Below are 26551 nucleotides of genomic sequence, written 5' to 3' on the forward strand. Positions count from 1 at the left end.
ATTAGTGTGTTGAAGCATATTCTGCTGTGTCTGGGGAGAGTCATTCTCTTTCTGTACCTTATAATTTAACACACTCTCTGGTAAAATTTCCACTCATTTACTTATTTATTTTTCAAAAATTTCTGCTGCATCTTGCTACCTTTTCAATAGTTGTTGACTCTGTCCGTTATTTAAGCTGTGTTCTTTTTCTTTGTTTGTGTATATGTGTGGGGGTCAGTGTGTGTGCACATACACATGTATGTATGTATGTATGTATGTATGTGTTATTGGAATCTGATGCCGCCTGTATCTCATCAGCCTTCTTACTCCACCATGTATCCCTCATCTGAGAGAGCCTTTGCCTCACACGTGATTTTGATGTCCTTGAGTTCCCTATGCAACACTTCCCTTTCCTGTGACTTTGCTGACAAATAGTGTGACAAAGTATGTCTTTTATCAGACAATAAATCATCTATATGTTCATCATTTTCTTTGAACCAATCTTGATGCTTTCTTTGTATCAATCCCAGAACTTTTTTGCCTATATCATAAACTAACTTTTTAAGCCTTGCTGAAGGCTTCCTTAAGAGATGCTTGCATCTCTCCTGACACATGGGAAGGCATAGCTATTGATCGTAGCAGGTGGAGAAGGATTGTGCATGAGGGGACAGCCACGTTTGAGAAATCTCAAGTTGCACATGAGAAAGTAAGGAGGGATGTCAGGAAGGGCATCGCTGTTACACTTCCAGATTCTGACATGCAACGTCTGTGCAAGACTCTGCCTCAGTAAAGCTGGACTCATGAGTCATCTTTGTAGTCATAAAGCGAGACAGATGAGTGACAACCTGGCCACTGGTGGTGGTGTTACACACCATACTAATCATATCTGACGAGCATGTGGAAGAGAGTGTAATTCAGCAGGAGGACTTAAACAACATGCAAAGGTACATGAAGCCCAGTTACAACTACAGCCGGCTATTACCAGTAAAGGTTTTAATTGCCAATTTTGTACAAGACATTGTAGAACTTTAGCTGGGCTAAAAAGTCACATTCGATCACAGCACCAGTAACAGTAAAGTTTCGTGCAATGGCCATACTTGATAACGAAGGGGCAGCCATAATGTATGTATGTATGTATGTATGTATGTATGTATGCCTGCATGTAAGTGTGTGTATGCATGTATGTATATATATATAGATGTATATGTGTACGTTTGTATGTATGTATTCTGCATATTCATGTGTTTGGATGTTTGTGTTTGTGTGTTTTTATATGTGTGTGCTTGCGTGTGTGTGCGTGTGTTTGCATGTGTGTGTGTGCGTGCACCTCTGTCTCCTTGTGTGTGCATATCTGAGTGTGTGTGTATGGGTTTTTGTGACCATGTACTGTGTCTGTATGTATGGATGTGCATCTCCATATGTGTGGACGCGTGTCTCCTTATGTGTCCTTGTGTGAAGTGAAGTGTGTGTGTATATGGTCATGTGTTTCAGTCTTCATCTGCGTATGTGTGCTTGTCTGTTCTTATAACCTATGTAACTATCCGTCTGTATGTCTATCTTTTTACTTTCATATCCATATGCCTACATACATGTGAAAACACACACACACACATACACACACACACATCTATCTATATAAGAGCCCACTAACTATTCTACTTGTATATTGTGGTGTTAGTGGTGTTATGGGCTGTGATGAGCTATGTGGTGTTGGTGGAGGGGATTGCAGATGAGGTGGACAGAAGTAAGGATTGCAGGGGCCGGTGACACAAGCAGAGGGCATGCGTGGGCAGGAAGCATGTGTGGTCAGTTCGAGCAGAGACGGCAGCGGGACAAGACATGTTTAATTCGTAAGAGTGACCGCTGATTTCACCGAGGTCAACAGGTAAGGCCCTTTTATATTTCTTTCTCCCGTTTGCTTCTTTTTCTGTTGTCCTTTTCCTCCATCACACTACATATATAGATATAAACTGTGTGTATATGTGTATGATTATCTACTACGTATATTTCCTATTTAGTACTGGGGATGTTTCATTTATGAGGACATACTCCTGTATTTGTCTGAGTGTTGGGTCCTTTCGGTGCTTGGATAAAATGTGGATATCAAGTTGACCCAGGTTACCTCAATGTTGGTCCTTGGCATGTTGGTAGAGTATGGAGGACTGTTTTTTATAAAGCATTAAAAGAGAATGACTCTCCCCATACACAACAGAATATTCTCCAAATGTTGTGTTGAAATTTCATATAGGCCGTTTACACACATGGTCAACCTAAGTCTTTAACCCTTTAGCATTTAGATTAATCTGTCAAATGTAAAGCCTGTTTAATTACATTATTTTAAATTAATTGTACAGCATCTTGTAACTCTGAAATTTTGATGATGTCCCTGTTTATTTTTAGAATGACTTTGTAGGGTAGGTGTGAGAAGTCAGAGCTGGCTGGTTTTAAAAATAAAACAGGAAGACAATTTTGGCCTGATATGGCCGGTTTAAACACTAAAGGTCATTGGAATGATCAAGCATATTAAGGGAATTGTATTAGAAAATGAATAATATATCAACAGTAATTATATTGTGATGTAGAAGTTGAGAAAGCTTCGATTAGCTAGGATATAAAATAGGATAATTTTGGGGCTGTGAGTTTGAAATGAGAATAAAGTCAAGTTAAGTCATTTAAAGTCACATAACATTGAAGGCCAGATATAATTTCAAATTAAACTCATTAAAAGTGTTTTAAAATTTAGATTACAGATTAAAATTTGAACTAAAGTTAAGATTTATAAATTAAGCATTAAAGCAAACAAAATATTAAAAGAATTAAAATGGTGATGATGATGATGATGATATCAATAACAATACCAATAATAATATTAATAAAATAACAATAAATAAATAAATAATAAAAAAAATAACAATAAAATAGTAATAAAAAATAAACAATAAAAAAAATATCTAAAAAACGAAAAATAAAAAAATAAAAAAAATTTAATGAAATAAAAAATACATTTACATATATATATATATATATATATATATATATAACAATTGCAGCGTGGTAGATGTTTATAAGCCACTTAAGAAACACACAAAAACCGTTAGATTCACTTCAACATTTAAATTTAATTTGCCAAAATATTTTCCTCGCTTTGAGACCGCGACCTGTTCACTGACAAAACTTCGTGATGCATCACGAAGTTTTGTCAGTGAACAGGTCGCGGTCTCAAAGCGAGGAAAATATTTTGGCAAATTAAATTTAAATGTTGAAGTGAATCTAACGGTTTTTGTGTGTTTCTTAAGTGGCTTATAAACACCTTCCACGCTGCAATTGTTTTCATTCCAGCACATAATCTCAGAACAAGTCACTTGCTATGCAAGTACATCTCCGTAATATATATATATATAAATTAGGTAATTCACATTTATCACTTAGGCATCATACTTATCCCAACATTTCTCACTATAGTGTTAAAGTTATCTAAGGAACATACTGAAGAATTTATTATAAAAATGCTTACAGCTTATCGCTAATTCCTATCTACAGTTAATAAGGTTATTCTCTGATGTAAGTATTTGGAATGACACCTCTTGGCATAATTTACATCTACTTCTTCCTATTTTGTATGGTTTCGCTCAACTTAACATTGACTGTTTTAGCTCATATTCTGTCTTTTCATCCCTAAGTTGCCACATTAGCTTGCTAAGTGATGTCCCGTTTTTCCTTATTTTTGTGTTTGAATGATGAGATGTGATTGTAATAGCAGAGCTTAAATGTTGCTGTGCAACATCCTATGTAATTGCAAATTTTGTTTTGTGTTACTACAGTGCATTCATAGACTATGTTCCTTTCTAGACATGATCATTTAAAAGACATTCTCTACCTCCTCTACAGTTACAACTGGCCCTGTCCTTCCTCTTGTTACTACCTGTGCAGTTATTATCACTATTATCATTGAGTGAGAGAGCAGTTCATGCCATCAAAGTGACACTGGGGTAAAATATGCGAAGCCCAATATACCCATCATGACTACCCGTCTGATAAGGGTACACCAGGCACATGCATCACAACCATATGTGCGCGACATGGTGATCTCATATCAAGATAAACAGCACATGACCTTGCAGGTGGGGCCCAGTTACAATTTTCTTCAGATTGAGTAGCCCATCCCGCTCAAAAGGTCCCTGAATAAGGGTTGTTTAAGGATATTGAAAGAACCACCCATGTTTCCAGAGGTGAATTATTCAAACCCCAAAGAATCCCTCTCAACACATGGCTATGATGCTCCCCCACTACTTCTGCTCGTGATCAGAGATGCACATATCGTCAGCCACTAAGGACATGCTCAACTGGTTAAGGTCAAACAACTGACAAGCAAATCTGAATTTTTGCTGCACTATTATTATAATTATTATTATCATCATTACCATTAAAGTTACCTTTATTGTTATTATTGTTATCATCACCATCACTGCTGTCGCCTCTTCATTAGTTTTACCATTAGCATTAATGTTAATTTTCTTGCCCTTATTACTAGTTTTTACTAAGTTTTCTAATTCTCTTAATCTACAGGTGTTGTGGGATGCTATTATTTGTGTGAGGTTTAGTTAAACAATCTTCCATATCTGCTTAAGGGAGGGAAATATTTGTCTCGGGCTGTGAAGAATTTCTTGGGAATATTAGTAGTGATTTGGACCCCAAATGGAGTACTGAACCATATTGTCTATATAGAGTACTTTCTTTTTTATATATGGTTGGAATCTATTGTATGCTTCTTTTCTCCCTGCACTATGTCATTTATGTTTATTCTGATCTATGTTGTCATAACTATTATCAACTGCATCAAGGCCCTTAAGCCTACTGTCTCATTCAAGTGTCTCCCTATTCCTACTGTGGCTATCTTTCAGGAGATGTTGTTTTTGTTTGTCTTCAGGTGGACCTAAGATCTTATCCATTAGTCCATTCTAACTTTTGCATTCCATTAGTGTGTTTGGTTTGCTATGTATGGGAGTGTCCACTGGTGGACCTACCATAAGGTTAGCTTTTGTGTCTAATTTCTTATTGCATTTATCCCTCCTATGATTTGTCCCCCCCCCCACCATTACTTCTCCAGTTTGTACTTGAGTTAAGTTTTGTAGGTGAAGTGATATCATTATTCATACATGAATTGCCCTGAGGGATATATTGGGTCATCCCATAAATAATGCAATTTTTTAATACTTTTATTTTTCAAAATTAAGATATACAAAGTTCTTTATTAATCTAAAATATACTCTCCTTCATTTCCTACAATGCTCTTCCATCTATCTGGTAGACTTCCAAGGCCCCTCTTCCAAAATCTACTTGTCCGTGATGAAAAGTACTCCTCCAGTACTGTTCTGACCTCATCTACAGAATTCATATTTTTACTGTCCAAATGCTTTTGAAGAATGCAGAATAAATGATAATCAGATAGGGTAATGTTCAGCAAATATGGTGGGTGGAGCATCATTTCTCATTCAAACTGGTCCAGCCTTTGGAATGTCACTCTCGCTGTATGTGGCCGAGCATTATCCTGATGGAAGAATACCTTTCATCTTGAAACCAAATATGGTCATTTTTTCCTCTAGTGTTGACTCTCAATAAATCTCCTTTGTTATCATTTGGTTTAGGTTTAAAAATGCAAAGTGGACTAAACCTTTCATATCACGCCAAACAGACAACAACACCTTATATGAATGAAGATTTTCTTTAACCTGGGGTGCCAATGTTTCTCCTTTTCCCTACCTACTCTCTTCAACACTTGACATTTTTATAGAGAACCCATTTCTCATCACCAGTCATTATTTGGTCCAGAAAAGGTTCATTCATGAGATGTGACAGCAAGAAAGAGCACACATTCACTCTCTGCATGCGATTTGACTTGGAAAGTTTGTGAGGAACCCATTGACCCAATTTGCTGACTTTTCCAATGGCAAGTAGGTGTCAATGAATGGTTGAATGGCCAAATCCAAGCTTCTCTGCTAGTTCCTCAACAGTTATGATGGGATTTTGTTCCAGCGGGGTTTGCAGGATGCTCTCGTTGAGCTCTACAAATCTTCCAGGACAACTTTCATCTTCTAGGCTTTAGTTTCCAACTCAGAATTTCTGGAACCACCATTGACATTGGCTTATGCTTATTGTCCAGTCCCTATATACTGATTTATTCCTCCCACTTTCCATTGCGTTGTTCCCTTTATTGAATTCATAAAGCAAAATATGCCAAATATGCTCCTTTGTCACTTCCATTATAGTAAAATAACTGTTAAAACTGAACAGCACTCTTCAAAACTTGCACTTAAGGATAAGTACAAGATAAAATTACTACCTGCTTTTATAGCAAGTTGATGCAGGTAATTTATCCCATCCCCTCCAACTTTTAGTTCATGCAATTGAAAAAAACCACATTATTTATGGAATGACCCAATATTTGATTTTTCCACAATAATCAGCCTCTATTAATGCCATGTTGTAGTATCCCTCATGTCCCTCCTATGTTCCCATTTGTCAACGGCCTAGATATTTTAGCAAATACCACCCCTTTAGGGATAAAGTTTATGTTACTTTTCAGATGAACAGATCCTCAACTTACATACTTTAAATTTCATTTTGCTTATGGAATGGGTGATGTAGCCCAGTGCTAAACTCGAGTGTGATATGAAGAAAATTAATTTTACTATACTCTGTTTCTATTGATATCTTAAGTCCTAATTGTTTAAAGAATTTTATTAGTTGCTTCCTAGACTTCTCTAATATGTGAATGTTACAATTTTGTACTGTAAAGAGTGTATTATCCCCATATAGTTCGCCCCTAGTTCCAGAAACTCTGCCCCTTAAGATGTAAATGCTTACAAGATCTGTAACTTGAACCAAGTCATTTGAACCCATGGTTATATTGAAATTACTAGGTCTGTCTTTCTTCATCCAAAGTTTTCCATCATATTCTATAATCGTTTTTCTAGCCTCTGTTATAATATTTATTTCTTCCATTATCCTAGTGTTTTTCCTAGCCAAAATTAGTACCTTACTTAACAGTATGGGATTTATGGAAGTGAAGTAACTGGAAATGTCTATTTGTATAAACTTTATGTTCCCTTTATCCCTAATGTCCTTAAACCAGTGCAGTACCTCAAATGAATTAGACCATGAATCTAGCTTGATCATATTCCTAAGGGTGGGTATGTGCCTATCGATAATGAATTTACTTAATCTTCCTAACTGCAACTTGAACAGGTATATGAGCCTGACCATAGGTTTAGTGGTAAAGTTAGGTTTGTGATCCTTTAAAGTAATCCTTGGGATTCTTGGTTTGTAAAGCTCCATTCTGTCATCTATACATACATAAATATGAAATAGATATCAAACATTGAGAATGAGCGTTCAACACCACATTGGTGGATAAAGATTCTTTATTTGTATTTTAAAGCTACCACTGGTTTTCTGTTAAAGAATACCTCAACAATTATTTAAGCCTACCACACACACAAAAAAAAAAATCAGAGATGAACAGAAAGGAATACGGAAAGTCCAAGATGACTACTGGAAAATGAGTTACTTTTAGTAAAGGCAGGTCACGTGGTATTGTTAGAAGTGAGATCAGCATTTCAGCAATACCAAATGCTTTAGAAAGGAGAATTTCTCAGACTGTGTGGTTGCACAGGAAGCTGGTATCTAGGTGTCTGACAGACCTCTGAAGGGACATAAAAGCCAACAAACCAAGGCCAGCAAGAGTATGTGTGTGTGTGTATGTGTATGCATATACTAGATGTATAAGTGTATGAATGTGCTTATGTTATTGTACAAGTGTGTTTGTAACTGTGTGTGATGTATGAGTATGAACACATGTACTTTAGTGCCTACTGTACACAGATGCATGCACGGGCATGTTTAGGATGCATGTATGGATGCGTGCACATGTGTACATTCTTGTATTGGTACATAAACATGTGTGTGCTTGTCTGGAAGAATATTTTTGCTTGTGCTTTTGTCTGGTGTGTGCATATATATTCATGATTTTGGTATTATGTGTACAGGCATGACAGATGTATGCTAGTGTAGTGGCAACAGGGTTGCTGAGGAGTGAGGAATAGGTATTGGGCTGAGGTTTGGTGGTATGGAGGAGAAGAGGGGAAAGGAAAAGTATATAGACAAGGCCCCACTCTAGCACTCTCAACTGCCTGCTCTGTCTCTGCAAAAGACTGCACATTCTCCACCAACCTGCAATATCTATCAACAGGAAATATGAACTATGTTATTGCTACCGCTGCCATTAGAGGTATGTCCTCCTGGCTGCTGGTAACTCAGATATACCATCTTAGCATTGGCTGGCCAACAACCAAGAACAGGGTTCCTAACCACCAATACTTACACAGGTCACAGGTCAACCTCACAACCTTATGCACCCCTATAACCTCCTACATTCACCCCCATAAACACGGAGTATGGATGCAAACACACACATATACACATCTATGTATAGTCACTTACATATACAATCATACACACACATGCACACACACACAAATCTATATACATATAAGGCGGCGAGCTGGTAGAAACGTTAGCACGCTGGGCGAAATTCGTAGCCGTATTTCGTCTGTCGTTACGTTCCAAGTTCAAATTCCGCCGAGGTCGACTTTGCCTTTCATCCTTTCGGGGTCGATAAATTAAGTACCAGTTACGCACTGGGGTCGATGTCGTCGACTTAATCCCTTTGTCTGTCCTTGTTTGTCCCCTCTGTGTTTATCCCCTTTATGGGTAGTAAAGAAATATATATACATATACTTCACCTGTCCTCTCTTTACCCATCATTCCACCAAACCTCAGTCCAATGCCTAATTCCCCCACCTTCACCCCATCAGTGCTGTTGCACTACACTAACATACATTTGTCACACCTGCACACATACATACCAAAAGTATGCATATATATGTACATACACATGCACACACCAGACAAAATCATATGCACATATATATGTTCTTATCAAACTTTTTGCTGGAGCAGAACCCCAAGGAAACATTCCACTGGCTTGAGGAACCCCTGTGCAATAATTTAATTGTCTTATGCACACATATCTGCACAGGAGAATTAAAAATTACTGCCGATTTTTGCAGTTTTGTAACTTCTTGCAGAACCCCTGGACTGTGCTGGCGGAACCCTGGTTGAAAACCACTGTTCTAGACAAACACACACACTTATACATTTATACACAATTACTAGAATGTACAAACACCCATAGATGCATCCTAAACATGCTTGCACATGCAAGCATATACAGTAGGACTAGCACATATTCATACACATTCACGTACACTCATACAGCCAATAACACATCCACATCCATACACTCATATGCCTAGTATACACACATATATACACAAATATGCTCACACATACACACTCACGCACACACTCACCAGCCTTGCTTCTGTCAGCTTCCAAGTCCCTTCAAAGGCCTGCCAGACATCAAGACACCACCAGCTTGCTGTCCAGTCACATGGTTCAAGAAATTGGCCCATTTTCCAGTAACCATCTTGGATTTCCTGTAATCCTCCATTCAGTAATCTGAGCCTGAATGAGATTGCTTTCTGTTAGAAGCCTATAAAACTAAGTTGCATGGAACTGAATCAAACTGTTTTATATAAGGATACCATGTAACCCCTACTAAATGTGTTGAGTGCGTTTTCCTTTTGTTTATCTACTCACTCATGTATGTGTGTGTGTGTGTGTGTGTGTGTGTGTCAGGCTGAATAAAAAGTAAGCAACCTTTTGAAACATGAAATTCCTCACAATATATTTCAACAATGCAGAAATTTTATTCATCAAAGTAAGTACCATTACACTCACATTTTTGCCAACAAGTTACAAGTTTGTTTATTCTGGTAACATAAAAACCTGGAGTTCTAGAGCTGATGAATGCTTTGAACACACTTTCAGCATTGTTTTGATGTTTTAACTCTTTCTCTTGCAGGAAACCATCAAGGTACTTGAAAAAGTGGTAGTCGGTAGGAGAAAGGTCTGGGGAATAAGCTGAATGGGGGAGAACTTCGTAGCCAAGTTCCCTCAACTTTTGGAGCGTCATTAGTAATTTCATGGCAATATGTTTCTGCAGTAATGGTTTTTCTGGGTTTTAAGAAGTTATAGTAGATGAGTCCAGCAGTACAGCCCCAATCAGTCACCATAGCCTTCTTTTTGAAGAGTTCAGGTTTAGGGAAGGTTTTCAGTGCTTCATTTTGGTCCAACAACTGTGAAGAATGTTTTTTTATTATTGTACAGAATCCACTTTTCATCACAAGTTACAATATGGTTGAGAAATGGATCAGTCAGGTTATGGAGAAGAAGTGACAAGCAAATTTCATATCTGCACATTTTCTGATTTGCAGTCAAATTGTGTGGTAGCCATTTGTTGAACTATTTCGATTTTCCAATTGCCAGCAAATGGTTGCAGGTAGTTTTCTGGCTAAGTTCTTTTGCCAGTTCCCGCTCCGACTCAGGTGTAGCAAGCGGCCAGGGACCCGAAAGATGGCGATCCATGCCCGGTCGGGACGAAGCCAGAGGAAACTCTGGTGGAAGTCCGAAGCGCCTCTGACGTGCAAATCGATCGTCGGAACCGGGTGTAGGGGCGAAGACCAATCGAGCCGTCTAGTAGCTGGTTCCCTCCGAAGTTTCCCTCAGGATAGCTGGCGCCAGCGGGAGAACGACACGCAATTCCGTCTGGCAAAGCGAACGACTGGAGGCCCCAGGGATGTTGACAGCCTCGATCTACTCTCGAACTCGGAACGGGCGAAATGGGCCGCTCCTCTCCACTATGCTCAAGATCTTCAAGGCTCAGGTCTCCACTGCAAAATCATTTAAACTATTTTTGAGCTGACCACTCACTGGTCATTTCCTCACCAAATGTTTCATTGATATCGTAAGCAGTTTCAGCTGCTTTATGTCCTTTTTTGAAGTTGAATAGCAAAATTGCTCAAATATCGCACTTTGACAATTCCATTTCAGATGATTGTAACAACAGTGAAAAAAATATCGATGTTAATTTATTGATGCATTTGGGCAATTCTATGTCTTTATTATCAGACAATTTCAAAAAATATTTTTTTAAAAATTCAAAACTCTGCAAAAATCTGGTACACATTTGTAGTGATGCTACAGTGTAGGGTTCGGCGCGCATGCGCAGAATGGGACTACTTCCGGGTGGCCACCGGAAGTCTTCCCCATGCGCATGTGCGGGAAAACATCTCTCGAGCCCGCGAACCTCAAATCTCTCTCTTCGGCTCAAGACAGCACTGCGATCGGTCACGGTTTTCCTGGCTCTGACAGCCACACACCAGCTTCAACCAACTTCAACCAACCTCAACGACCAACACCAGCAGTATCTCAGAGGCTGTCTATTCCCCCATCAGACAACGTACAACCATGAATCAATAAACCAAGTTGTCTGTTCACCTTTAACCTGAGTTTCGTCTGTTTGTTTTCTACAAGAATTTTTGTATGTGACTAGAAAGGATCTCGACACCCTGCCAGTGCTTCGATGATAGATCCTTTCACGTTACAATTGGTGACCCCTAGTTGAGAAAAAGAACAGGATAGAAGAAGACACAGCGAACAGGTTTTTTTTGGGGCCGAAGAGCGCGGAAATTCACATTTATTTTCCTATTTTCTCCTTTTCAGCACGGCGAGGTGGGTCAAATAACCTTATTCATCGCACACAGTACAAAAAAAAAAAAAGAAAGAAAACACACACACATTCATTTTTTTTTCCTTTACTGTATTTTGTTTTCCTTGTACACACTTATTCCTTTTTTTGCTACCCACGAGGTGCACACACAAACACAATTTTCAATTGCCTTCTCGGTTCCACGTGTTCTCTCTCCGTTTCTCGACCATACCTTCTGCCCCCTTCTCACAGACTCCTTCCGACAAAGGCATGGCTTCAGGTTTGCCTTCATTTACGGGGGATGCGGGGCTGTGGTTTGCACAGGTGGAATCACACTTTGCCGCGCATACCATTCCGCCACAACAGCAGTTACATCTACTGTTTTCAAGTTTGCCCTCCCGGCTCGCAACATCGGTCAGGGATCTCATTGTGAGTCCCCATCCTGACGCCACATATGCGTCAGTAAAGGCGGAGATCCTCCGTCGCAACACGCGCTCAGAGGAATGTCAGTTTAATGAACTGATGGCCGACGAGCAGTTAGGGGACAGAACTCCATCCCAATTTCTGCGCCATCTAAGAGAGCTAAGCGGCAACGCCGCTGACGCGCCGCTCTTACGTAAGATATTTTCTCAAGGCTGCCTGCCCACGTGCAGACAATGTTGGCCACGGCACTGGATGCTGTGTCTGTGGACCAGATCGCCACGATGGCCGACAAAGTGTTGGAGTTTTCGCGCCCATCTCCCTCGCGGGGCCTGTACGCATGTACAGAGCCCCCCCCGACTCCTCCGACGAACGATAAACTGGCCGAGAACATCGACGCGCTTACGCGGAGGATCGATGATCTGTGCCGTGTGATCGGACGCCAATCTCGTAGTCGCAGTAGCTCTATTTCCCGCAGTCGGAGTGACTCTGTTTCTCGTTCCGGCTGGTGCTGGTACCATTCGAGATATGCCGAAAAGGCAGATCGGTGTACCCAGCCGTGCACTTTCAAGCCCTCGGAAAACTAAATCCGGAGGAGGTGAGCACGTCACCTTCGTCCATCTCGTTTCCCAAACATCGTGCATTCTATGTAAAAGATCTGGTGTCGGAGAAATTCTTCATGGTAGACACCGGCTCCTGTTGCAGCATCTGGCCCCTTCGTCTGGCTGCAGACAAGCCCAAGCGCTCTTCGATTGTCTTGCATGCTATTGACTCGTCTCCCATAACCACTTACGGTCAGATTTCGCTGCGCCTCAACCTCAACCTTCGTCGAGACTTTCGATGGGTTTTCGTCATCGCTGACATCCCGCATCCTATTCTCGGCGCTGATTTCCTGGATAGGTTTAACCTATTGGTGGATGTCAGGCATCGGAGGCTTCTTGATAGCACGACGTCGCTCTCTACACCGACTGGGAGTTCCGCCACTGCGGTCCTTAGCCCGACATTCTTTGTTGCCACCTCTGGAGACCCTTTTCACTCTCTTTTGGTTTCATTTCCGGAGCTAGTGGACATTGCCTTTAAACCGGAAAATCCCACCCACTCGACCCTCCATTTCATCACCACCAATGGGCCACCTGTATTCTCACGCCCCCGGCGCCTAGCGCCAGACCGACTTAAAACGGCCAGAGCCGAGTTTGAGCACATGCTTCAACTTGGCCTTATACGCCCCTCCACCAGCCCATGGGCATCTCCCCTTCATTTGGCGCGAAAGGGCGAGTCTGATTTTCGCCCGGTTGGAGACTATCGACGCCTCAATGCCGTCACAATAGCCGATCGCTATCCGATTAGAAATCTCCGGGACTTTACAGCAAATCTCCATGGTTGTACCATTTTTTCGAAGGTCGATCTGATACGCGCTTACCACCAAATACCGGTCAACCCAGCCGACGTTCCAAAAACTGCAATCACTACCCCGTTTGGGTGTTTTGAGTTTTTGTACATGAGTTTCGGTTTGCGGAATGCTACTAGCACCTTCCAGCGTTTCATTGATGAGGTTGTCCGCGGTCTTGATTTTGTGTTTGCCTATGTCGATGACATACTCATTGCGAGCGACACACGAGAAAATCATCTCCGGCACCTTTCTCAACTCTTCCAGCATCTTCGCGCGTATAGCATACGCATAAACCCCGACAAGTGTGTTTTCGGACGCTCTTCCCTAGATTTTCTAGGGCATCATATTGATTCGACTGGAATCAGCCCCCTCTCGTCAAAAGTCGATGCCATTCAACGCATCGCACCCCCCACTTCCTTGCGCCAGCTCAGGCATTATCTAGGGATGGTCAATTTCTACCGACGCTTCATTCCCGGTTGTGCAGATAAGCTGCTACCTCTCACCAGGCTGTTAAAGGACTCTCCTAGAAAGGACAGTCAAGTCACCCTCTCTGTTGAGGCAGTGACAGCCTTTGAGTCCATTAAGAAGGAGCTGGCTTCTGTTTCTTTGCTTGCACATCCAGTTCCTGGTGCTTCTCTCTCTTTGACTGTGGACGCATCGGACACTGCGATTGGCGCTGTGTTACAACACACAGTGGATGACCATGTTCGACCTCTAGCCTTCTTTTCCCGTCAACTGCAACCAGCTGAACGACGATACAGCACCTTTGATCGTGAGCTCCTAGCGATCTACCTATCGGTTCGTCATTTCCAGCATCAACTTGAAGGGCGAGATTTTGTGATCTATACGGATCACAAGCCCCTTACGTTTGCCCTGTTTTCAAAAACGGACAAACTCTCACCCCGTGCTTTTCGGCACCTGGATTTTATCTCTCAATTTACTAGCAACATTCGACACATACCTGGAAAAGAGAACGTTCCTGCTGACGCTCTCTCTCGCCTTCCAGTTTGCGCCCTTTCGTCTCCTGCTGCTATCGACTTAGCTGCCATATCGCAGGAGCAGCCACCTTTGGCGTCGTTAGATTTAACTTCTCCCAAGTTCTCCTGTTGCCAGTTTTCCTACCTTCCGCTTCCGTCAGCCGAAGGCACCATTCTTTGTGACACTTCAACTGGATCTCCCAGGCCACTGGTGCCTGAGACCCATCAACGCTCAGTGTTTGAAGCACTGCACTCCTTATCACATCCTGGCATCGCTGCCACCCTCAAACTAATCACTGCTCGGTTTTTCTGGCCGAATATGCGTCGCACAATTACTTCTTGGACACGCACCTGCTCCAAGTGTCAACGATCCAAGATTCAACGGCACGTTCGTGCCCCGCTTGGACAATTTCCCCCCACGGAGGCCCGTTTTCGCCATGTCCACATCGATCTGGTTGGACCATGGCCTGTGAGTCGCGGGTTCTCTTATCTATTAACTTGTGTCGATCGTTTCTCCCGCTGGCCAGAAGCCATTCCGATAGCAGACATTTCTGCTGAGACTGTTGCGCGAGCTTTCGTTTCAAACTGGATTTCTCGCTTCGGAGTCCCGTCCCGATTGACAACTGATCGTGGACGACAGTTTGAGGCCTCGCTATTTCGCGAATTGTCGCGAATTTTGGGTATGCACCATATCCACACCACAAGCTACCATCCAGCGTCTAATGGATTGGTTGAGCGGTTCCATAGACAGCTCAAGGCCGCTCTTCGTGCCTCTTCGGACCCACAGTCCTGGATCGAATTTCTGCCCATTGTGCTTCTCGGCTGTCGGACTGCTGTCAAGGCAGACCTGGGGTTTTCTGCTGCAGAGCTGCTGTATGGTACCACACTGGCATTGCCCGGTACGATGTTGGTGCCAGACACTTCCCCGCCCCATGATCCGGCGACCTATGTCACCAGACTGCGGGAATATTTTTCAAACCTTCCGCCCATGCTTCCCAGAAAGCAATCTCCACTGTCCCATCTTCCACCGGATATGAACACCTGGTCGCATGTTTTTGTTCGGGACGATTCTGTGAAGGGCCCACTTGTTTCTCCCTATAAAGGACCTTTTCGTGTGCTTTCTCGCACACCAAAGGTTTTCACGATTGAGATAAATGGTCGTTCGGAGACCGTTTCCGTGGACCGTTTAAAAAAGGCACATTTTGAGACGTCTTCATCTTTTGATGACAACCTTGACACACCCACCTATGCACCTTTAACAACACTTTCACCTGCACAAACGCCTTCACCTGCACAAACGCCTTCACCTGCACAAACGCCTTCACCTGCACAAACACCTTCCGGCTCCTACAACACCACCCTCGCCGTCAACGGGTGCCCCGAGCACACCGTATGTTACAAAGTCGGGCAGAACAGTGCATTGGCCCAAGAAACTTTCAAAAACAATTTACATTTAACTTTAAAATGTTTCTTATTGTATAATAGTATGTACCAAGTCTTCTGGGGGATCGGCAAGCCTTCTGTTTTCTGCAGCACCACCACAATATTCTGGTTGCCGTACTTCGCACTCGGAGGGGAGCCCTGTAGTGATGCTACAGTGTAGGGTTCGGCGCGCATGCGCAGAATGGGACTACTTCCGGGTGGCCACCGGAAGTCTTCCCCATGCGCATGTGCGGGAAAACATCTCTCGAGCCCGCGAACCTCAAATCTCTCTCTTCGGCTCAAGACAGCACTGCGATCGGTCACGGTTTTCCTGGCTCTGACAGCCACACACCAGCTTCAACCAACTTCAACCAACCTCAACGACCAACACCAGCAGTATCTCAGAGGCTGTCTATTCCCCCATCAGACAACGTACAACCATGAATCAATAAACCAAGTTGTCTGTTCACCTTTAACCTGAGTTTCGTCTGTTTGTTTTCTACAAGAATTTTTGTATGTGACTAGAAAGGATCTCGACACCCTGCCAGTGCTTCGATGATAGATCCTTTCACGTTACACATTCTTCATGGTTCAAAACATTGCTTACTTTTTACTCAACCTAATATATATATATATTCTTTTACTTGTTTCAGTCATTTAATTGTGGCCATGCTGAAGCACCACCTTTAGTCAAACAAATTGATCCCAGGACTTAGTTTTTGTAAGCCTAGTATTTATTCTATCAGTTTCTTTTGCTCATCTGCTAAATTACGGGGACATAAACACACCAACATCATTTGTCAAGCGATGGTGGAGGGACAAACACAGAACACAAATACATACATTTATAGAAATATATATATATATACATATATGACAGGCTTCTTTCTGTTTCCATCTACCAAATCCAGTCACAAGGTTTTGGTCAGCCTGAGGCTATAGTAGAAGACACTTGCCCAAGGTGCCATGCAGTGGGACTGAACCCAGAACCATGTGTTTAGTAAGAAAGCTTCTTACCACATAGCCACTCCTATAAATATATATACAGGGTGTTTCAAAACATTTGATATCACTTCGCAATCTAATAACTTTGCCAGTCCTTGTTCAAATGACTTCAAACAGGTCAAAATTTTATGTTTAATGTTTGATATGTATATCTTTTCAGGTATAGAAATGGCATTCACTGGAAGAGAAAAGGCATTTTGTGTGTTGGAGTATACTCAAAATATAATATGCTCGAACACAGTTGAACAAGACTGTGCAGCATGCATTTGTGAGAGAGTTAGCTAAAAAGTCACCAACAGCAATGCAGAGTTGGACATGGCACAAAAAATTCAAAGAGGAAGGCTGTCTGTGCAGGGCAAAAGGATCTGGACAACCACTAACATTGGAAGAGATAGTTGAGCGGGTTCACCAAAGACTTTTGTGAAGCCCCAAGTTCCTAAGAAGAACAAGTCTGCAAACCCAGATTCCTCCAACAAGAGTTTACCATGTCCTGAGGAAACACTTGCTAGTGAAACCTTACAAGCTGCAGCTCATTCAGGCCATAATGGCAGATGACAAGCGAGAGTGCAAACAAGGGGTTATGTGAAGGGCCTGGTCTATGTCCCCCCCCCCCATCTTCCTGCCAACCTCGAGGAACTCGAGCAGAGAATCACTACCGCACTGGAGACTGTTACCCAAGACATGCTGCAGCGTGTTTGGGAAGAGCTGGACTACTGGCTTGACATGTGCCATGTCCCAGGCAGTGTGCAATATTGAATATTTGTGAAATCGTTCATGGAATCCACAGACCTTTGAGTTTCTCATTCAAAATTGGAAAAATGAATCTTATGTTGCTCAACACTAATCCTGTTTAGTCGCATTTGCTTTGACTGTGTAGTCTCTGTGATACTTACATCTCAAATGATATCAAAGTTTTTGAAACACCCTGTATGTATGTATGTATGTATGTATATATATATATATATATATATATATATATATATATATATATATATTCAGATGAATATGGTACTTAAGTTGAGGCACCAGAATTTAGTATGGTATTATCCATACAATTTCAAAGTAAGGTGATTAAAATCAAAATAATTATACTAATGTGTCCATCTGTTCTAACTTAATTAAATTCTATGTCTTTGTGCAGCTGAAGATTGCTCTAAATTTTAAACTGATGTAATGATTGTATTGCTCAATTAAATGGAGTTGCATGAAACGATCGTACCGCATTACCTCTGGATATCCTTGTTGCTTATTTTGATATATATATATATATTCCTCCAATGCAATTTAAAGCCCCAGTTGTGTGACAAATAACTAGTATTTAAAACTTCATGTGTATTTCTATTTAAGTATTGCAATAGTTAAGAAATCCAGGTTTGAATATTATACAGAGTATATGTAGAAAATGAAATAAAACATGAGAGATTATTTATAAGACATTTAGTTACATCATCTCATGTATGCATCCTTAACATAAGATGATGATTAGGTACATATGCAAATTTCATAAACAAGACATTGTCAAAGTGTAAGAGACTTGTAAGTTTTATGCATAACATTACTGCATTGAAAAGACAACAGAATTGACCATCGTGGAGATGGTTAGAAGATATCATTCCCTGGAATGTGTGTGTGTGTGTGCGTGTGTGTATACTTATGTCTCCAGATTTTAACATCACGTTAGATGGAAATGAATGCCACTGTCATACAAGCAATGTGCCTTGTTCTCAGTTTTCCATGAGAACATGGAAGGAAGTGAGATTTGGCAAAAGGAAAGGATAAAAATAAAGATAAAGATATATATATATATATATATATAATTATTATTATATGTAGAAAAATACAAACTGAGACAAGAACGCAAAACACTTAGAAGACGATACAAAAAACACAGACGGGACATTCGAAGCCCTCAATCTTCAGTCAAGAACCGGATCATCGTAGCAATTTCAGCTGATATATATATATGTATATATATATATATATATATATATATATATATATATATATAATATATATATATATATATATATATATACAAAATAAGAAAATGGAGGAATAGATTTCTATCAATCACCAACTTCCAGATAATACCAATTCATATAATTTATTAACTGATTAATTAACTGGAATATACATATATATCCACATCAAAGGGTACATATACAAAGTTCAAAGTTCATTACAATACATTTCTAAAAACTATTAATATTATTATTATTATTAATGAACTTTGGACTTTGTATATGTACCCTTTGATGTGGATATATATGTATATTCCAGTATATAGATTTGATTAACTGTAACCTTATGTGTATGTAAATTATTATGTATATACTTATATATATGTATATGTAGGTGTATATACACTTATATATATATGTATATATGCATATTCTTGTATATATGTACCTTGTTTAATATTTATATTTGCATTTTATATCTTCATAATTGTACTTTATAATCTCTGACGAGGCCTTGAGATATATATATATATATATATAAGTAACTCATTTTTAACTGCATATTACCTCAATACATCTGACTAATATGGGCATAATGAGATACCCTTATCTACAGGCTGAAACAGCTGTAAGATCCATTTTATATATATTATTTTTATGGTATTATCTTACTTATTGATGTACATTGTTTTATTCTGTCTTATTCTGTTGGATTTGGATGTTCCTATTTAATTTAATTAATCAGTTAATAAATTATATGAATTAGTATTATCTAGAAGTTGATGATTGAAAGGAATCTATTCCTCCATTTTCTTATTTTGTATTATGAATTTGATGTAAAACATTTTACCTTCGCCCATCTAATACAATAAATGAACTAATTGCATTGCAATTCTTAGCATTTATGTATTAGCCTTTTGGGTACTTCACTGGCAGTATATTGGATATATGATATCCCACAGTGGGTTACACTCATAACCCCTATCTCACTTTATACTTTTATGTATGTATGTATATTTTATCAACATAGAATAAAAAACAGAAAACTAAATATATGAATAGAATAAATATGTGTTGTGTTATTGTACATAGATGCTAAGTATCAGTTATTGCCAGATTTATAAAGTTAGTTATGAGTTTGATTGGAAAAATTGTATTACCAATTAAAATGTAACTGAGTAGGTGAAACTAGCAGCAACTGATATATCTTGAATCTTTTCACTGTATACTGTTCAGATACAGGTGCCCCAAAAGTAATTGATGGGTTTCAATTTTTAATAACTTCCTTAACTTTACAAATAAATGCATGAACTTTTGATACAATATAAAGGACATAATGGAAATTAATGTGCATGAGTCAAATTTTGCAACACCACTACATCACATTTGAAAAATGGCATCACTTAAATGGTAGCCATTTTCAGCTTTGCATGCCTGTGCTCTTTCCAAAACTTGCACCAAAACACCCTCAAGAGTTTCAGAGCCCACTTCTCTGATTTTTCTATTCATGTTTTCCTTCAGTTGCACCAGGGTCTCCAGTTTGTTGACTTAAACCCTGTCTTTCAGGTATCCCCACAAGAAAAAATTCGGGCTAGTCAATTCTGGGTAACATGAAGGCCAGTTGACATTGCCACAGCAGAAGATTATTCTCTCCCCAAAGCACTGTTGTAGCAACTGCATTGTTTCTCTTGTGGTATGAACAGTTGTCCCATCTTACTGGAACCATGCATGAGGTCTACTTTGAATGGCCTTCAATTCTTCAGACATGACTAACCTTGATATTTTCTTGTGGGGATACCTGAAAGAGAGGGTTTACATCAACGAACCGGAGACCCTAGTGCAACTGAAGAACATTAATAGAGAAATCAGAGAAGTGGGGTCTGAAATTCTTGAGGGTGTTATGCTGCATGTTTTGGAAAGAGCACAGGTGTGGGAGGCCGAAAATGGCTGCCATTTAAGTGATGTCATTTTTTATATATTGATGTAGTGGTTTTGCAAAATTTGACTCATGCATATTAATTTCCATTATATCCTTTATATTGTATCAAAATTTCATGCATTTATTTGTAAACTTAAATAAGTTATTAAAAATTAAAACCCATTAGTGACTTATGGGGCACTGTATATAAATATACATAGGCATAGATATATGTGCTGGTATGATTATAGGTGTAGTCATGGCTACAAACACTAGCAATGCCATGTCATTAAGAAATTCACTTCCTAACTACATGCTTTTGGGTTGCATCCCACTTCCTGATACACTGGGCAAGTGTCTTCTGCTATAGCCACAGGATAACCAAACCTTGTGAGTGGATTTGGTAGACAAAAACTGAAAGCAGCTTGTCATGTATGTGTCTGTGCCTTTGTCATCACATTGCATGATAATTGTGAGTGAGTGTTACAATCATGTCATACAAAGTGTCATTTGTTCCTAATCTTCAGTGAAAACAAGTCCAATTATGGAGAAATATTACACTGCTTGGAAACAAGTGAAGATTAATGAGAAGAAGGATATTTGGCCAAAGAAATTCTGTCACGGTGAATTCCATCTAATCTAAGCAAGCCTGGAAAACTGAACATTAAAAGGATGATGATGATGATGATGATGATAGCGTATGTGTGTGTGTGTGTATAGGGCCTGGCAGGGTTGAGCTAACAACCATTAGAATGTTGTATTCTTGAGCAAAACACTTCATGTTGCATTGCTCCAATCTACTCAGTCGGGAATGTGTACCAGCAACAGCTGGGCATTAACATGCAACGGATTAGCATCTCATTCTGAGGAGTCATATTGTACTCATGGAATTTGGGATAAGCTCCAACTTAATAAACCTGTAAGCTTGTGGCAGATCTATCACACACACACACACACACACACACACACACATATACTTCTAATGTCACTCTTACTGTGCTGACTTGTGTATGTATTTATGAGTATATTTGTGTGCATGTACAAGTGCATATGTGCATCTATATTTTCAAGAATGAATATGATGAGGGTACTATACATCTCTGTGAGTTCTTATAAAGTATTTGTACTTGTATATGCACCTGGAAAAATATAAAGATATTTCTGTAATAACTCTTATACCTGGTGTTTAGCTGCTGTACTAATGAACTATATTACCTGAGGCTATGTCCCATAATTTGCATGTCTTGTCCATGGAACCAGAAACAACCAAGGAAGAGTCCCAGTTAAACTGACAGCTGCTAACCTCAGCTTTGTGTCCAATTAACTTGTGGATACGTCTAGTGGAAACAGCAATACTGACAGTTAGACAGAAGGAAATTTAGGCAGACAGATAAATACAGTTCTATATAGACAAACTGACTAATGTATTGTTATTATCAAGCAAATGGAGAAAGAAATAGATCGAAAGTTATTGTGTATTTAGAGAGTTAGTTAATTGCAGGCTCACATATCTAATGTAATGAACAAAAATATGTTAAACTAATTAAAATCACACTTGCAGTGAGAGTAAGAAATTTGGCATTAATGCAAAGCTGATGCCACATAAAAAGCACCCAGTCTACTCTGTAAAGTGGTTGGTGTTAGGAAAGACACCCATCTGTAAAAAACATGCCAAAGCAGATCTTACTTATGCCATGTGAAAAGCCCCCAGTCTACTCTGTAAAGTGGTTAGCATTGGGAAGGGCTTCCAGCTGCAAAATCATGCTGAAGCAGACAGTAGAGCTTGGCATAGTCTTCTGGCTTACCAGTTCCTGTCAAACAGTCCAACCCATGCCAGCATGGAAGATTGACATTAAATGATGATAATAACAATACATTTCAAGAAAAGTAAGAGAGAGAATTTGGACATTCGAATTAGCAGAAAAACAGACATGCACCTAGATGCAGAGGAATGAATGGTCAGATTGGCAAAATGATAAAGAGATAAGCTTTGGCATTTCCAATACTGAATACCAGGAGTTTCAACATCAAATGCCATTCTAAGAGAAAACACCTACACAATACAATGCTTTACACTAGTGTTATGTAGATTAAGCTTTCACACATAGAAACATAAATATGTTTGCTAAGTCATTTATGGTAGGAAAGGATAGAATTGATTGATACACTAGTATCTTACAGTATTTCTTATTTTTTTTATGTATCTCAGAAGGAGGAAAAGCAAAGTTGAATAGAAAAGGGTAGCAAAGTTCATCTGAGTTCGCTGTTTGCTATTTGCTACAGACAAAGAAATTACTCAATAGTAGGTTATAAAATGAAAAGGAGGTTATGGGGTAATTCCATATGAAATCAACGCAATTTTTTTTTAAATTGAAGGTGACCAAAACCAATTTTTTTCAAACTTTGCATGCAAAATGGCCTTCATACGAAACCCTTAAGTATGGAATTTTTTTTACCTGACTCTAGTATTTGCTGAGTTATGGCCATTTGAAATTTTCAAAAAAGTGACATTTTTCAGTTACTCAATAACTTTGAGAAGTCATATCTCAGTCACTATTTGAGCTAGAAAACTCAATTTTTCTTTTCATTTTAAAGCATTTAAATAGATCTGCAACGCATGTTTAATGTATTTTTGTTCCTTGCGATAAAAATAAAAAAAGTTGACCTAAAATTTAACTTTTGACCTTTCATAGGTGAAAAGATTGATTTTTTATGAAATTTTGTCCAAATATTGCCCTACTTAGTCACAGCTCACATAAAAAATTCACACTATGATTTCAATGAGAAGTATTTTTAATAAATGTAATTTTACTGAAAAGAGTAGTGACAAATTATCAAAAATCGCTTACCAAGCAAGACAATTTGAGCTTGAAGGAGAAAACACTGGAATTGTCCTTGCATTTCTAAATCTCTCTCGATAGATTTTCCTCATTCTGTATTTCATCATTTGAAGAGTAGATAATTCCAGGAATGTTTTGCTAACCATAATCATAAAATTCTCTTGGAGAGTCATGATTTGTTCATTGAAAGGGTGATGTAAACTTGCTTGAACTGCCATTCATTTAATTGTACCTCATAAACCATCACAAGGTCTCTTCCCATGAGTAATAGCAAAGAAGTGCCACTCTGCATCAGTTTGGAAATCTATAGAATACTCTTTTACTCTTTTACTTGTTTCAATCATTTGACTGTGGCATGCTGGAGCACCACTTTCAGTTGAACAAATCGACTCCAGGACTTATGGTTTGCAAGCCTAGTACTTATTCTATTGGTCTCTTTTGCCGAACCACTAAGTCACAGATACGTAAACACACCAACATCGGTTGTTGAGTGATGGTGGGGAGACACAGACACACAAGCATATACATACATACATACATACATATATATATATATATAACACCAAGTAACACCAATATACTGTTGGTATGATACCCAAATTATTAATACACAAGTGTTTTTAATTGCAATGCTATTAACTTACTTATTGTATTAAATGGGTGAAGGTAAAGAAATATTTTACCATTAATTTATAATACAAATAAGAAAATGGAGAAACACATTAGTTGGTTTATCAGCTTTAGGATATTACAATGTTGACTTAAGGTTTTTATAATTGTATTCTTATCTTATATGTATTGAATTTTAATGTATGTTATTATGGTTCTCGTTTTGTTAAATAAATAAGTCAACATTCTAATATCCTAAAGCTGATAAACCAACTAAATTGTTTCTCTATTTTCTTATTTGTATTATATATATATATATATATATATAATAGAAATATTAAAATTACTAAGTCTCTCTAAAGGAGATTATGGCAGTGTTACTGGATATTAATAGTTATCGCCATACTAATATGGCAGTCTATAAATAAGACTAAAGCTGTTGCTGATTAGCTCCAAGAGGCCATCACCTCTAGCTAGCTATATGACACACGAACCTGCGTCCATTACAACCTTCGAACAGGGGAGGTCAGCCGCTTCACCTTGCTGGTCAGACATCTGCAGACATGTTTCAGGGTTGTTGCTCTTTATCAATGCAGCGTAGTCAGAACCAGCGGGTGTCGCTACTGACCGTCTGTTCGAAGATTTTATTTACCTAGTTACAGTGGAATACATCCACTTGTTTTCAATAATAGAAATATTAAAATTACTAAGTCTCTCTAAAGGAGATTACGGCAGCGTTACTGGATATTAATAGTTATTGCCATACTAATATGGCAGTCTATAAATAAGACTAAAGCAGGTTCGTGTGTCATATAGCTAGCTAAAGGCGGTGGCCTCTTGGAGCTAATCAGCGACAGCTTTAGTCTTATTTATAGACTGCCATATTAGTATGGTGATAACTATTAATATATATATATATATATATTATATATATATATATATATATACAATGGGCTTCTTTCAGTTTCTGTCTACCAAATCCACTCACAAGGCTTTGGTTGGCTTGAGGCTAGAGTAGAAGACACTTGCCCAAGGTGCAACGCAGTGAGACTGAACCTGGAACCATGTAGTTGGTAAGCAAACTACTTACCACACAACCACTCCTGCACCTGTATGGTAGCATAAATTTATAAAATTCTTACAATTTTTATGTTGTGAAGCATCACTATCTGAAAAATAAATAATTTTGTTGATATTAAAGGCATTGCCCCTAAGAAAATCTATCAGCTTTTTTGGGGAAGAGATGGACTGCTACTGTATCATGCTTCATACAGTCAGATATAGCAACAACACTGATGTTAGTCACATCATTGTTTAGTTCACAATAACAGACAAACAGATGGATAGAGGCTTGGGTATTGTTCCAATGAAATCCTTGTACTCCATCTTGCAAGATGAATAATTCTCTGAAAAACCTGCTATGATTAAGATTTCTCCTTCACTTAAATAGCCTTTTGTTGAAGTACAAAATTTAGATTGTTCTTCTGCAATGAAATCATGTACTTTAAGTGCTTCAAGCTTTTGACAGAAATTTTCAACAAAATCATCATCATCATCATCATCATCATCATCGTTTAGCGTCTGCTTTCCATGCTAGCATGGGTTGGACGGTTCAACTGGGGTCTAGAAAGCCAGAAGGCTGCACCAGGCCCAGTCTGATCTGGCAATGTTTCTATGGCTGGATGCCCTTCCTAACGCCAACCACTCCGTGAGTGTAGTGGGTGCTTTTTACATTCCACCGGCACAGGTGCCAGACGAGGCTGGCAATGGCCACGAACGGATGGTGCTTTTTACATGCCACTAGCATGAGGCCAGTCGGGGCAGCACTGGCAATGGCCACGTTTGGATGGTTCTCTTACGTGCCACCGGCACTGGTATCACAGCTGCAATTTCCATTGATGTTGATCAATTTCGATTCTCACTTGCCACAACAGGTCTTCACAAGTAGAGTTTTGTGTCCCCAGAAGGAAAGGTATGCATAAGTGGACTGGCACATCCCGGGTTATGGTCTCACTTGTCTTGCCAGGTCTTCTCATGCACAGCACACTTCCAAAGGTCTCGGTCTCTAGTTATTTCCTCAGTGACCTAAAGTTCGAAGGTTGTGCTTCACCACCTCTTCCCAGGTTTTCCTGGGTCTGCCTCTTCCACAGGTTCCCTCAACCGCTAGGGTATGGCACTTTTTCACACAACTATCCTCATCCATACCAGTGCAAACGTCTCTCTTGCACATATATATTCCCTTTTGGCAGTCTGATACAATTCCCTGCTACCACCATTCTTCCAGTCCTTTCAAGCCTGTCTCTCTTCTCTAATAGCCCTGTCTACAACATTGTTCCACCACCACGTTATTTTGGGTCGA

General features: G+C 39.5%; 1 protein-coding gene across 2 annotated transcripts in view; it reads right to left on the reverse strand.

The window, feature by feature from the left end:
• The window catches only part of LOC115209381 (dynein assembly factor with WDR repeat domains 1-like), a 107599-nt gene that overhangs the window by 35329 nt on the left and 45719 nt on the right, over positions 1–26551 (reverse strand). For both annotated transcript variants that reach the window (XM_036501580.1, XM_029777762.2), the window contains exon 10: positions 21959–22080. In XM_036501580.1, the coding sequence (XP_036357473.1) occupies positions 21959–22080 (122 nt within the window). The remainder of the gene's footprint in view (positions 1–21958; positions 22081–26551) is intronic.

The sequence above is a fragment of the Octopus sinensis genome, linkage group LG3 (assembly GCF_006345805.1).
Source record: "Octopus sinensis linkage group LG3, ASM634580v1, whole genome shotgun sequence".
Classification (NCBI taxonomy): Eukaryota; Metazoa; Mollusca; class Cephalopoda; order Octopoda; family Octopodidae; genus Octopus; species Octopus sinensis.